General features: G+C 39.4%; 1 protein-coding gene across 1 annotated transcript in view; it reads right to left on the bottom strand.

Moving 5' to 3' along the window:
* Positions 1–16,002, bottom strand: part of ANKRD27 (ankyrin repeat domain 27) — a gene marked incomplete in the record, with an annotated part of 73,723 nt that overhangs the window by 35,361 nt on the left and 22,360 nt on the right. Inside the window, 9 exon segments of the mRNA XM_034788383.1 lie at positions 3,191–3,303; positions 3,403–3,462; positions 3,808–4,005; positions 4,434–4,526; positions 5,620–5,735; positions 6,553–6,635; positions 7,183–7,310; positions 8,107–8,196; positions 14,994–15,126. Coding sequence (XP_034644274.1) covers positions 3,191–3,303; positions 3,403–3,462; positions 3,808–4,005; positions 4,434–4,526; positions 5,620–5,735; positions 6,553–6,635; positions 7,183–7,310; positions 8,107–8,196; positions 14,994–15,126 — 1,014 coding nt within the window.

Raw genomic sequence — 16,002 nt, 5'->3', positions numbered from 1 at the left:
TTCGTGGGCTACAGCCCACTTCTTCAGATGTGGGCTGTAGCCCACGAAAGCTTATGCTCAAATAAATTTGTTAGTCTCTAAGGTGCCACAAGTACTCCTGTTCTTTTTATAGTTCAATGTGATACTTGATCCTGTTTTTCACTTGTGAGCCTTGTCTGAATCCCAAGTCCTGCCCCCCAGGGCTGAAGCAGGTAACTTAACTTCACAGGAGGCCCCTATGGCATGGATCGCCGGGCAATTGCCCTGCATGACACCTTCTAATGTCGTCCCTACACTTGTGACCACCCCCCCAAACCCAGCCCATGACCACCGTGGGAGCTGCATCCCCCAGGTCGAGAAACACTTATCTAGATGAGTTGAGTACCCCCTGGAAGATCTCTGAGTACCCCCAGGGGTACATGTACCCCTGGTTGAGAATCACTGGGCTAGGGGACTTACTATAGTGTAGAAAAGGCTTTTCTGTTCCTCCCTGCTCCCCATTTAGAACGCTATGCTTTGCCTTCACTCGCTTGGTGCCCCGGACTATGTGTGCGGGATGGTGTCACCTGAGGCTGTAAAACCTCAATTGTCAAAGGAGGTTTACCACAATCTTGGGATTGTCACAGTCAGCAGGGATGTCCTGGGCATGCAGAAATGTGGCATCTACTCAAAGATGAAGAGGGACTTGGATGGCGACTTGTACAGCTTATTTTGCATATTATTACATTAAACCTGTGTCCAACTCTGCCAGAGAGATCAAAATAAGGTCATGACTATTGTCTGATCTTATAGCTTACAGCCTTACAGTAATGGAATGGGATAGTAGGGATACACAGCTCTCTGGTCATCTCTCTGTTAAACACTCACATCCTTATGCATCCAAGAACGCACGGGAGTTTATCAGCAGCAACCTAGTCAGAGGAACATTGGCATTTGTTGTGTAGCTTATGCATGATTCATTACTGGTTATAAAAAAGTCTGGCACCCCTCCAGGTTCTTCCCTCCTCAATGGAAGAACTGTATCTTCCTTTGCATGCAAGCTTACAAGATGCAGAATTCCACCTGACAAAGTCTGCTTCATTTCACCCACTTACTTGCTATTTTGTTCCATTGCCAGAGGGTAAAGCAGTTATTGAAAGATCCTTAGGCAAGAAATTTCCAAAATTATTTGCCCATCTCTTTACTAATGGTTCTTTTCCATGGTGCCAGTAAGTCATGGCAAGTCATTTGTGTAGGACACCAAATAAGTCTCTCCTTGTATTGAATTGTTTGGACAAATAGTTATTTAGCAGCCAGCAATGTGAATGGATAAAGACTGCATTGACCCCCTAGCCCATGGTCTAATCCTACAGCCTGTAAAGCCAATCCTGCCAGTCTCCTATTAATTCCAGTGGCAATTCCCTACATGGAGAATTTGCAGAATTAGACTCTGGTCTTCTTGCTTAGCGGGAGTAATAGCAGTGAGCCCATGTGAAACTTGGCTAACAGTAATGAACTACAGTTGGATTACAGAAAGGCCATTAACCTCAACAGACTAAGGTATAAGATGCTAGTAATCTTTTCTCCTGGTTTGAACTACAGACTCAGCCTTTGGAGTGTGATAAGTTTGTCCCTTTAAGAAAAAACAAATCCTCAATCTGTTATTGGGTGAGATTTTGTGTGCATTATACCTTATTTATGGAGCAACATTACTGGGCTTGGCTCTGTACACACAGACATGGACCTGTTATAAGGATATTACAGTGTAAATTACACACTGGAAAAAGTGTACACGCAAATAAACGCAGTATCCAAGAAGAGATTGATAATACCACAGTGTGAATTCACATTTTCCACTCATGCTCCTTCATGCTTTTTGGAGTAATTATCTAAGAGCCTCCTAGAATAAATGTTTTAAGAAGAGATTTGAATGAAGAGAGGAGGGATGTGTCCTTTTTTTTGTAAAAGGAAGGAAAGAGAATTCTAAGCAAGGGGTAGTATGGAAGGAGACAAAGATATTTAAGAGGGTGGCTTGGAAGGAACAGAGGAGTAGTAAGAGGAAGAAGAAATTAAACCTGAGAGGTCAGGGTGGAGTTGAGCAGGGCTTGGGAAAAGAAGATGAGAAGTATAGGTTTGAGGTGGAAGGTGAGAGGAAGTGAGTGTGGAAATTCAAAGAGGAGTGACCTGGTAAGAGTGAATTTTATCAGTCATATTTTGGATATATTGGAACTGGACAAATGACATGCAGGCACGGCAGCAGATGAGATATATTCCTTACGATGGTCTGAAAATTGACTTCCTGTGGTTTATTACAAAAGCTAGTTGTTTGCACTTCATCACGTTCCTTGTTAACTCCCTGTCTAGAATCATCTCTTTTCTATTATTAATTTTAAAACATACCATAAGATGTTATTTGGTTCTGATGCTGATTTTTATAGACAGAATGGAAGAGTGAAAGCCCCCAGGAACTTACGAACACACAGAGCACCCAGTTAACCACATTGTGATATTAACAGCTGCAAGGTACACTTTAAAAAAAAAATACAGTTCCATCATTAACCCTTCCTAAGAGTCAAGCAAAAATGTATGCTTAGACATCAAGATGACAGCCAATACCTCCGAATAGCAGTGCTTCACCATCTGCCCTAACACCAGTAGTGTGCCTCCTCCATACCTGGATATATAGAGTGCCAGGTGTCTTCAGAGGTTTTCCTCACATTTGGGGAATAAGTCTTTACTTGGCACATTTCTGATTCACACACAAAGCAGCACCTTGTTATTCACAGTATTCCAACCCAATGGGTACTCCACTCGGTGCTCCTGTACAGAGAAGCTTACTACCTAGTGCAACAGTACTGAAAGACCTCATTGTTCGTGGAACCATCTCTGACTACTTACTTATGTTTAGTGAAGTGCTGAGAAAGTATAATACATGAGCTTTCTTTCCATGGAATCCTTCTCAGAGCAGGAAAGTCATAGTGTGTTTAAAGGAGACACAAGTGAGGATTTTTCCCTTTGGCTGAAGTGAAAAAACTTCCATTGCCCTTTCCTGGAGCTCTCCCTTAGTTTACTATCAGTGCTGGACTAGTTTATGCTTATTACTTACTGTTAATTAGCTATCCCTGACAGCTATGTCTGGGGGAGTAATTTAAAATGACACTGTAGAATTGACACTCAAGGCTACCTTTGCACTGCTAAATACCAAGCTTTTATTACTCTTACCTCTTTATAATAATTATTTTTAATTTCTTCTTGTCTGGTATCTGCTGACGCTGATGACAAGCTGGAGACAGATGACACTCTGCTGAAGGTGTCTGCTGAATGCTGAGGAGACCTAACTGGAGACTTTAATCAGGTCAACAAAAACAAAACAAATAAGAGGGTTTACATCCTTATGTTAAACAGCTAAAATGTATGCAAAAGATTAGCAACTCACACTGTTACCTCAGAAGCACTCTGTCCCCTTTCAAATGTTAGGTAGTTTAATTCCATCAATGATAAAATCTGCAGAAAACATATTAATGAAGAGATACAATGTAACTCAATTTTAAGAGGAATTTACTGATGGAAACAGAAATTAGCCAACCACTTAATATCAGCAAAAGAGATTATGATGGATCAGATTAAAGCAACAATTTGCACTGTTTATGTTCCATATTAAAAAAAAAACACTGCCATGCATTTTAAGATGTAAAATATGAGCTTCCTTTCTTAAAAGTGAATGGAAATTATTTTTAATTGTAAGAGTATATGCCCACATATCCCATTCACAACTAAGCTTCAAATACAGCTAAATCACTGTGGAAATGCATTTTAAAAACCTCCCTGCTAGCAGATTGGGAAGAATACCTTGGAGTTTAATGCACACTGCAGGGAAGTCTCTTTCATCCGGTTTTGAATATCTGGGTTGGCTCCATTCTGCAACAGCACTTCTATTATTCCTTGATAGCCCCAACGAGCAGCTATATGGAGGGGAGTATCTCCTTTTTCGTTACCAGTATCTAGTCTACAAGAGTGTACATCATAATAGACTAAAGCTTTGACACACTGGAGAGAAAAGAAAAGCCACCAATGAATTATAGCACTGGTCCCCAATCCACATAACATGTGCAATCTGAACAGTAATGCTGGTTTTATTGCAGATCCTAGAATCTACTCTCTGGGGTAGGTTTTTGAGTTCCTATCAAATATATATAATTTTTTAAAAGGCCACAATAAATAAACAATGAATACAAGGGACCCAAACAATTAGGCTTTCTAGCGGCTACACCAATGTTAATGGATACCTACATTAAACAAATACTATGATATAATAAGGTGCCAGTTTGTAATATGAATTAAATGTCATCCTGCAAAACTGTGTTTTATTTACTTTTTTAAATAAATAAATGTAATCCAAATTGGCATCACAATTTCATTCCATGCAGTAATCCTATTAGGATGTCTATTAAGTTTGTTACAAAACAATTACTTACATCCTCATGACCATAAGTGCAGGCTAAATGAAGTGGAGTATTGCCATTATTGTCTTGAACATCTGTACTTGCCTTATAGTGCAACAAGAGAAGCTAAAAAGAAATTCAACATCTAAGTAAGAAAATTAATGGACAAACAATTGTAACTGCTGTAGCACCCTTTAGGTTTCTAGGATGATGAATTACTATAGTACAAATAGAACCACATCTCTCCTGCTTTAAACCAGTAAGTAAAGATGGCTGTCCTTGGCTTCATGCCACTATTTTGCTCCAGTTCTTGTCACACACTATTTAAAAACCACAGAGTATATCTGCAAACTGACTCTAAATCATCCACTGTAGCGAGGTACTGCAGCACAGATAACATGGATATTCACTCAGTGTTCTAAGAGCACTGTAAAGGCAAAGGCAAAGGCACAATGGGTTTAATTAAGTGCATCATTTCATCCCTCTCTCTGAATTTCTTAGTTTTGAACATCTGAGTTGCTGTAATATTACAAAAAAAAAAATGTTAAAAAATTCAAGTCTACAACAACTGACTGAACTGTATGATTAGTCTATTTTCAAAACAATGTTTAAAGCACTGTATTTACTTGACTGATCATAATAGCTCTTTTGCATCAATCCAGAGCAGAGATTCCACCATCCTATCAGTCTGTGCTAAACATTAGACATGAATTAAAAAACAGATTGAAAAATACTATGAATGCATAATCACTAACAACTGAGTTAGTCAGAAATAATCAAAGCCATACAAATCCTAATCTGGACGAATGGGCTTACAAAAGGTAACTGAAGATAATAAGGCTACTTTGAATTATGGGAATGCAGAAAAGCATATAAATTTGGCAAACCTCTCAAAATCTAGTTTTCAAACTAATTTAGAAAATGTTAAATAGAATTTAAAAAAAAATACTTTAACCAAGAAGACAGAGGGGACAAGAATTTATTCCCAACATGAGATCTTGTAGATCATAGAAAATGGAGACATCTAAATTATAAACCTATAAAGTTTAGCATTTAATTAAAATGCTTAAAGGCCCTGAATTGTGATAGCACACAATTATAATGAAGCTTTTACATCCCTGAACAATGGTATCAGTAGAACAGCAATAGTTAGATTTGTTTTTTCTTCAACTTATATAGGTGTTAAAAAAATTCATTGGTTAAGTCTTTCAGTGCTTACTGTAACATTCTGATATCCTTTCTGACAGGCAAGGTGAAGAGGCGTTGAACCGTGGTAATCTGTAGCATTGACTACAGCTCCTTTGGAAACTAACAGGTCAATTAATGATGCTTGCCCTATGGAAAATATGTGGTCATTAAAACTGAGAAGTAAACATCTCACAGGAAAAGTTACTTTTCAAACTAAAATGAGAATTTCAAACCTTGACACTCTTCATTCTTGTGCACACTGCATATTCACTTTTTTAGTACTTGCTCTTTGTAATGAACAGTCAATTTACTACAGATTATTCAAGGACACAGCTCAGAAAGGGGGCCACTAACTGCAACTAAACTGCACTTGTATCTTGAGGGTGAACAGGGAATGGAAAGTAAAATGATGTCACACAAAGTGCTCTGCCCTTGGCATATGTACTGTGCAAGTCAAAGGTAATAAAAGCAAGAACAACAGATAAAAAAATCTCCAGAGTAGATGAATGTGTTTCCTTACAAACCTGAGGTTAGGACCATGACCCACATTCAAGGAGTGGGGAGGGATAGTGTATATCATGACACATATACTAGGTCACAGGATGTATATAAGACTTGCCACATATGCTGTCAGTTTGTAATAGGATGTCTCCTTTCTGAGGATACCTCCTAATCTACCCATCTGGCTAAAAGAAATGCCACCATGGCAGCCACCAAGGCAAAAACAAATAAGAAGCCAAAAGAAAATGCAGACAGGAGCACCTGGGCTAAAGGGAAGAATACAAGAGTTTCATTCTGGGCCAGGATTTCTGTTCGTCTAACCCATAAGTAAAATACAGTTCATGCAAAATTCAGCACAGAATGTAAGGTGAAAATAAGCTAATGTGTCCCCTCTTTCAAGGATTTAATGAAGAGTACACAGAAGGTAAATATTACACAGTCATGGAAAGACAGCAATACTCACCACAAATAGCAGCTATATGAAGTGGTGTGTATCCCCTGTCATCTCTGGAAAACGGAGTGACAATGGAAGGATCATTCATCTTCCTATAAAACAGGGTAGTTTTCAAGAACATAAGTTAGCTGTAATACCAGGTACTGGAGAAAGTTTACAATCACACACACACTCTCTCTACATAGTTTTTAAACCTATTTAAGTTTTCAAACCTATTTATCCTCTACCATTTCTCATTAACAGATTATTCCATATGGGTTTTTTACTAAGCCAAAAGAAAAAAAAATCCAGACATCTATTCTTTTGGCTGCGAAATCCAAATTCAGAGAGAAGAGTCACTCTTTAACATGTCCAAAGGACATCTCACTATCTCCCATCTATGGGAAATGGAGCTCCCAGCTTTTCAATACTTTTCTTTTAAAATCTGCATGCATAATTCTGACACACCTACAATTTCTTCTGTCCCTCTCAACCTAGATATATACACACACAATCCTAAAATGTAGCCAATATCCTCTCCAACCAGAAGCATTTTCTGGATGAGGTACTGCACATACCAGTATTGCCCTCATACTCTAAAGGAAATCCTAGAACACAGACCTTTAGAAAACTTTTCATATGAAGACGAAGAATCCTTACCCAGAAACCAGTTTCTCACAATTGTCACAGAAACAGAGTGGGTGGCACATTTTCTGTACAGTGTCTTTATCACTGTCACCTTGACTTAGTAATCGTTCCACTTCCTCCTGGTTACCTGAAGCAATATACTACAAAAAGCCAAGAGGAGAAAGAGTGAGGTATTGATGTGAAGAAGCTTAAAATAAAACCTACTTCATCCACTGAAGCACAAAACCAAAGCAACCGATTATGAATGAAGCACTAGAAGCACTGGTGCAAGGCTGGATAGGGCTGCTGCACATAATCCCCAATGAGTTTTCAGTATAAATAGCCCTTACATCTGATCTTGGTTTGCTTTCCATAAAAAAAAAAAATTAAAATAAATTTCACATTGTTGTCTTCCAGACTCAGTTACAACAATGACCTCCCTCTGTTCAGACACATTATTACTAGCAGTCTCTAGCCATAGCTCTAAATATGTATAATTAGTAGCTCTGCTTTGTCTTTGCATAGGTGAAATTCTCTTTTTATAATTACACTATGAGATTGATTAACACAATATGTAGGAGAAGGGAGGTGACAGCACTTTAGGTTTTTTTTTTCAGCAAAACTTCTTGGTTTTGGGCACCAAAGTCTCTAGAGACTAACAGCCATTGGCAATGCATCTCTGTTTTAATGGGCTATTGACTATTACAGCAGCACTATTCCAACTCCATTTGTTTCTGTGCTAGAATCTGTAAGAACACATTGCCAACTTGCAGAAGCTTTGGCACAGAACTGCAATGCCCTGATTACCCAAGCACCTCTTTATAGTCTAACATATGGCTTTCTTGGCACTCCAAAGTACAAGCAGCACAGTAAAGTCATTACAAAGTGTGTGTTATAGTCTAGAAAACTGTGTGTAAGATTATATATGTACAATGTTCTGCAATGCAGATTTTTCACCTTGAACAAGCAATCTATTGGGGTCGTGGACATCTGGGATAGCAAGTTCATTCTTTGTCTCAAGAACTTGTCACTAAACCTCTCAGATTCCTGAAAAGAAACAAGCCATGTCAACCAATATTCCCTATATTAGTAAAAATAAAGTAGTTTTATAAAAAAATTTTAATATGCAATACATATATTTACCAGCTCTTAGCTTATATAACAGGTTAAACCCTAAAAGTTTGATTTAATACTTAAAATTCTGTATCAATTACTTTGTACATTTGTACAAGAGCATTCCCTGTCACCTAACTGGATGTTAGTCCATAAAATAATCCCAGGGCACACCTTAGACATTTTAGTACTAAAACATCTGAGTTTCATTAACAAAATAAAAATAAGAAAAAACAAAGTAAAAGCAGCTTTTGAGTGGCCAAGTTAGTGAGAAGTGTGCTTCATACAAAACACAGACTAAAGAGGGTGTGCCAAAGAGCAAGATGGACAGTCACAAAACTACTGCCTAAAAACAGGCCTGGGGCAGATACTGTCTGCTGCCAGCCATGTAGCAGCGTCAAGCTGAAGCCCCAGAATCAGAAAGCCCCTCAGAATCATGCTGGCTTAGCCTGAAGGCTTCTCTACCTAACATGGACACAAAATCTGCAAAGTTAGTGCCGGTGTTAATAGTTGAGAAGAAATGGATTTGACTCATTCTTCAGCACTTGAGAATAAATCTCAAAATAATTATTACTGTATTTGCATGTAACAAATACTAAACCAGTGCGCTCTGTGCGAAAGTAATAAGGCAGCATATCAAACTGAAGCATTAGAAAAATCAATTCAGAGCAAATGAACACAAGATCACTCAGGTTTCCTGGTGATACTGGAATGTGGAGTCCAGCAGCTTTTCTGGAAACTTGGATCCCTGAGGTTTTCATGGTAAGATCACAGTAGGTGATCTTATGGAGAAAGCCTCTCAAAACCATTTATAAAGCCACCATCACCACTAGAACTACTAGAAACAGAAATCTGTTCTGGTGCTTCTAGATAATTTGGCTATAATTAGGGTTTCTTTCAATAGTTAAACATGTTTGATATAGAGAAATTTTAGGATGAAAACTTGCAAAGGATTGTGAGCGTATGTGATATGGTACTATTTTTCATAAGCCTCACATGAGCTGTGCTCTCTTTACAGCAATTTTATTAGTCACTAAATTTACACAGTTGTAAGATCAATAAAAGGAACTCCATTTGCTTGCATGTACATGAGCTGTTCTCTCCCAAAGTGTGTACAATCTTTAACATTGCTTGTTTTCTTTGAATTTTCCACACAAAATTTTAAAGCAATAACTATTCTAAGAACTTGTTTGGTTTTGATCACTAGTAGCCCCTGTATTTAGTTATGCATGATAAACCATGGAATAGTTTTTAAACTATGCATATGACTGACCTACAATGGAAAACTCAATACAGAGATTTAAAAACTCAATACTGTGATGTGAGACTAGAGAACATGTATATCCTCTAAATTGGTTTGGTTTGGGTTTTAGTTACACACAAAAGATAGCAGGACAGACACCAACATTTTCAAACCTGGGTGCCTAGCTTTCTAGTACCTAAATAGGTAGACAGGTTTTTCAGAGGTTTTGGTGAAGTAGCACCTGCTGCTCCCACTGGATGAGTTGACAGGTAGGTGTCAAAATATGGATTTTAGTGCCTAATTAGAGGCACCCAGGTTTGAAAATGTTGGCCTGAGTGTGTAGTGCAATTGGTCAGAGATTGTAATTACTTGCAGTATTAAACTATCTATGGAATTAATGAACATCAGAAATCCCAGGCAAGTAGTTCAGCACTATTTCCCCCTCCCCCAAATGATGGCAATCCTCATGCTCCAGAACACAGACTTGTATGAAATATCAGGAAAGATTTTGCCCTGTTATATAATTATTCCTATGTGGGAATATGTGCCAAAGAGAAATAATGAATGGGTAACCTTCTGAAGCATTGTCTATTGACCATTTCTACAAGCAAGACAATTAATTGAAAGGATAAATTGCATGTTCTGGTTTAGCTACTATGTTCTACACTTCAGTGAGTGAGAATGAGGGTTTCATTTGTTTGAAATTAGAGCATGGTCCCCTGGATGGATTGTTTTGGTTAGAATTCTCTGATAATTACCAAAAACATTGCTTGTGTTGCAGTAGGACAAGATAGATTGCATTCCCAGAACTTTTAAGCACCTATCATCCCTTATCTACACGACAAGAGAGAGTGAAATATATTAGAACCTGCCTTCAATCCCCTGCCAAAATCCTCAGACAATAACTGCGTCCAGAACAGTAAATACCTCCATTTTCATCAGTGCTGATGTGGGTCACTAGTTAGAGGGGATTTTATTATAATGAACAACACTTTAGACCTGAGGATGTGCAGAACTCTTGGATGGTTGAGGACATGTACTGTCCATGTATTTTAGTGTAAAAGTCTTCTCTTCCCACCCACCCCCCAAAAAAGGGCAGGTGTTGGCTTTCAGAATCTCTGAACTAGAACTTGTTGCTACATTCTGGCCCATTAAATGAAAGCCATTTGTTACTGCCCCCTGCCGCTGGGGCATAATAGTTATGAAGCCCCACTATCCACAGGCACAAATTCAAAGAGGGACCTTCATAACTCACGTGCTCCTCCAGTCCCTATCCATTTTACCACCCCCACAATAGGTCCATCCAGCTACAGGCTCTTTTCAACTCCTCTCCCAGCTGTGCCTCACTCTCTTCTAGTTTTGTCCATTGTGCCTTTTGTCTTTTCCTCATTTGCTTTTTCAAAGCACTAAGACATATGCTGCCAACAGGCCAGTCCTGCTGCCTGCTATTGCCTTGGGTAGGCTGATTCCTCCCTATGTGTTTTGCCCACAGTTGGGTGCTCTAGGGACTGGTGGAGGGAAGGGCTAAGAAGGAGCAGGCTGACTGCTAGCAGCTCCTTCAGAAGCTATCTGTCCCCGCTGCAAGCAGCATCAGGAGTTGTCACAGCAGACCTGGAGATTCATCATTTTTCCTTACCATTTAACTCCTGTTTCCCCCACCAGTACTGGATACCTTGGAATGGAGTAAAGGATTCAGCAGGATCCTATGGCAAGCAAAGAGCCTGAAACTTGGCCTAGTGACTAGTGCCCAGTGCCCCAGCCAGGAAACTGAAGACCAACTGATTTATTCTTTGCCGGGGCAGAACTAAATAGGAGATTAGGGATCAACACACACAAATGTTTTCAGTTGCTGAGGGCTGGTGAGACTGGCAGAGACTACACTACTACCTTGAGTTTTTACCCCTTTTTTCTATATACACTGCCCTCCTCCCACCCCATCCCATCCTTCCCCCTTCACTCAGGGAATTTCGCTCTTTCCTGTTCAGTAGCTGCTGGGTGACTTGTACTCGTTCCTGGCTCTACTCCTCAATGCACATGGCTCACAGTGCACTGTACAGAAGCAGTGCCTGTTCTCAGATCCCTTTTTATTGGGGTAATCCAGAAGATTCAGACTGGCCCAGCACCCAACAGAGAAGGGGAGTTTTGGTGAATGGTGGCCCCAATTTCATTCTCCCACCCCATGTGAGTCCTGTCCTTTTCAGGCTTCCCTTCTTTCTTAGAATAAACTTTATTGCTGACACCCCAAACCCCAGTGCTGCAGCTGCTAAAGGAGCACTATATGATTCTCTGGTTTACACATCCCTAGGAATGGCACTAATTAAGGGGCCACAATGGAGTCACAGCTTTCAATCCCCGATGTTGACAGTGGGAGGAAGAGGGCTCCTGCTGCAGGCTTCCCACACAGACACTGAAGGTGAGGGGAAAGAGAAAATGGTGGTAGGGGGCAGAGAAGAATGAGATTCTCTAGATGCCTGAAGCTGTTCTTGTTGCTCCCTGGTGTTGCAGGCTTTCCTTAGAAGTCAACCAGCTAGGTAACAATGGAAATGGAAGTTGGATGTAGGAAGGAAGCCCAGAAGGAGAGAGGAAAACTAGGAATGACCAACACATTCAGTCTGCACTGTCAGTCATTTGAAAGGCTTATGAACCCTGCAGGCTGGAATCACTACTCTGCTTATACTATGGCTTCAGATTTCAAATGCAACAAGTTGGTACCAGGGAGATACTCTGAGGCACTGCTCAGGTCTCTGGTTCTCCTATTTGGAACTCTGGAAGAATCAATTAGTGTTCATTCTCAAAACACACATCTAAGATCGGCAGCAATGTCAGAAAATTGGAACAACCTTTAATATATAGTGAGATCTCCTGTTATGTAAAGAATTGCTCTATTCAGTTATGTGAAGACAGCTGGGACCAGACCTAGAGGAAGGCAATTTTTATTCTTTTTTTCGGTCCCTTCTTTTTAAATGAGCAACTTGTTTTATATAAAACCAATTTTGTCTTTTGAAAAAAGACCACAATCCACCAAATACAGTTTTTTACTGGTATCCTCAGTGTTAGTTCATGCACTGTTTTACAAAGAGAATTTAAAAATGTCAATATTTCTGGACTGAGAGTCAGCTGGAACTATTGCTATTCATATATTACTGAGAATTACAAGAATTTTGAAATAGCTGCATGATGGCTGAAATTAAAAAGGAAAAATTGCAAACTTTGTTTTTAACATTAACACTTTATTATGTTTTCTTAACAGGATTCAATATAGCAATATAACAAGAGATACTAAATACAAAACATCATGTTCTTTTCTAAATGTTCAATAGTTCAGAGTGCCATAGATTTGTGGAAAGATCACCACAGAAAAGCAAAATAGCATATTACCATAAAAGTATTTCTTTAAATAAAATTTTGAAGTTACTCTAAGAGGTTTTGCTTTGTTAAGATTGTGCCCTGGAATTGTCCCACCCCAAACCCTGTACATTGAGCCAATCAATCAAGCCGGCCACAGTAATCCAGATTCCAGTGCTATGCAGTTGATAGATAATTCAAACAAGTCTCAGTCTCTGTGGTCCCATGTTCACATCCTTTGGTTTCCAGGTCACACCGGGAACACCTATTTTTGCAAGAGCAGAAACTCTAGAGTGTTTTGAGAGCTTAACAACCAAAACAGATTACAAAACAGAGTAAACAGACTACAGTACACTTTTTAAAAGCTACTGAGAAGGACTTTGTTAAACAAAACAAAAAACACAACCCTAGGTAGGTTTCTTTTTAGGCTCTCTTCATTTGGCACAAGAAACAAGTGTGATCTAAATTCAGGACCTAGTCTGTTTTCCACATGTAAGAGGCTGGCTCCCTACCCTAAATAAACCACAGGGGCTCTCCTTTGACCATGGCAGCTTTTAAAGTCACATCAGCACTCTCTCTTGATTGGCCTGCAGGGACCTGAGCTGATTGACAGAAGGCATGCTCACCCACCATGAAATTAATTCACTGCATCTGCAGCATTTCTGACCCCTGCTAGGTTAGAGACCCAAGAGCAAACCTGGGCTTCAAACTCTGCTGTCCAGCATCACAGAGCTTTGTGTTACCACTGGGCTATCATGCTGGTGCCACAAAGTTCATTATTTGCATTGCATAAATCATTTGTTAATGTCATCAGCTTCACAAGAGGGAAATCCAAAGCTGGTGCCCACTATTTGGAACGTATAAATGGAATACATTTAGAAGCTGCACTATGTGGTCAAGGCTCGCTGAATAATTCTGTTTTTGATCTATAGTGCAACCTTTTTTCTCCCCTACTCCCACTGCTACTATGTAGGTTTTAGCCAGCGTTTTTAAAATAAACATTAAAGAAAAAGGCTGAACAGCATTCTAAGAGAAAGCATGGCACTGAGCTCCATAAGACTGTATTGAGGTTAAAACCATGCTGCTATCTAATAAGACAACTGATCTAGAAAAAAAGTTATAGCATTTTCTAAAAATGCTACTAAAACTATTATCAGAGGGGTAGCCGTGTTACTCTGGATCTGTAAAAGCAGCAAAGAGTCCAGTGGCACCTTATAGACTAACAGATGTATTGGAGCCTGAGCTTTCGTGGGTGAATACCCACTTCGGACACAAACCATTATGCGATACTACCATTTTAACGTGTTTCCTTAGTAAATATTTTAAGAATACAGTTTTAAAGATCAGGTTTTGTAGAGTGTTGTTGTACAACCTGCCACAGCAGTTCATTATGTCATGTAGCCTGAAGCATACAACATCTTGCTAAGTACTGTGCAGTGTGTGTGTGTGTGTGTGTGTGTGTGTGTGTGTGTGTGTGTGTGAGATTTTCACCCAAGGTATTCCACTTTGACAGATAACCATTTGCCTTTAGTTAAATTTGATTATTCAGTACACATTCCTTTTCATATCTAACCATTGCCAGTTACAGAATGCCATTAATTTTCTAGACCCAAAACTCTAGATAATAATGCTTCAACAGAAACAGATAGAATGGAAGATCAATTGTTAATTCATCCTCAGACTACTGAAAGCCTTTGATCCATATAACAGGCTAGAGTAAGAATTTGGAATTAGATGGCACCTTTAACATGTTGTGTCCCAACCTGCTTTATAAGCAACTAGGGGATGGTAAGGTAGTCCAGTGATTTGTCAAGTAAAGCAGCAGATGTTATGTGCTCACCAGTGAAACTCACATTTCCCCCACCCATACTTGAGAAAGATCATTAGCTAGGACACCAGCTCACTACTCTTTTCAAAGAAGTGAGGTGGGATCTTTTGCCTCCCTCCTGGCTGTGCAGGTAGAAGATGGAGACCCTGGGTTTAAGATTTCCCCCCAAAGGATGGAACCTTGCTCTCCTAAGTAACCTGTTGATCACCATTAAGTGTATGAGGAAAGAGAAGGAAAATACCTACCTCTAAAAAGGTATTAGAAGGAGCAGTTAATACTTGTAAGGTGCTAAATATGGTCATAAAATTATCTTACTGTTGGTCTGTCGGAGAGGTTTCCTTGTCGAATATATTCTATAGCAGCCTCAACAGAGGTCAGGCAGTATCCCAGTTCATCCTTTGCTGAACTGCAAAACCTGAAGTTTTTGATGTAACTCAAATTTGCCATCCTAGAAGTAAAGATAAAACACTTATCCTTCAGGATTCATGAAGGTGTGGGAGAGAGGGGCTTATTTTAAAATTGCTACTCAGAGAGGGGAGAGAAGTGGATGGAACTAGAAGCCAATTCACATTCTCTTATCACAAGGAGCTAGCAGCTATATTTACAGACCCCTGAACTTGTTGAGAGCCCTAGGAAGGAAAAGTTTTGGGTTATTTTAGTATTTGTTTGAAACTGAGAAGGGAGATAATGGAAGAGGCTGAACCAATTGTCCAGCAAGGGGAGATGAGAGCTTACATACAAAATGCCCTGAAACTGCTGGATGAAAGAACGAAGAGTTATGCAAAATATGGATACATTTAGCATTCAGTATGGACACACTTTCCAGGATTATGAGGTGGTGCTAAATTCTATGGTACTTGAAAACATAAGCACTTCATTAATTTTAGATGCCTTTTTACAAAGAAAGGAAACAAAAAAGTCTGTTAAAAGCCACATCCAGGATTGCAATGCTAATGCAACTGTTACATTGCAAGTACATTTAAATGTACAATTCATACTATTAATCTCTAACCCAGTATCCATAAAGGTATGTTAGATATTAGCAGTAAATAGTTAAGTTCATTTCAGCAACATTCTAGTTACATTATCCCTCTGGATATTGATTACTCTCCAGGTGTTCCACACCTTTGAATGTCAAGTTCCCCAGGAACCAAGCTGAGAATTGAGGATTGGTTCCTGGCTGCTTAGAGACAGATTAAGTCAGGAATTTTGGTATGAAATAGGTCCAAAGGTGAAGATGGGTCACATCAAGAAGTCTGGAAGGGGCAAAAAAACAAGCAACATTTGATGTGTTATGGACGAGCTATAAAAAGGGGAGGGAAAT

The sequence above is a fragment of the Trachemys scripta genome, chromosome 13 (genome assembly GCF_013100865.1).
Source record: "Trachemys scripta elegans isolate TJP31775 chromosome 13, CAS_Tse_1.0, whole genome shotgun sequence".
NCBI classification, from domain to species: Eukaryota; Metazoa; Chordata; order Testudines; family Emydidae; genus Trachemys; species Trachemys scripta.
Note: the sequence above shows the minus strand (reverse complement) of the source record. Positions and strands in the feature narration are given on the sequence as shown.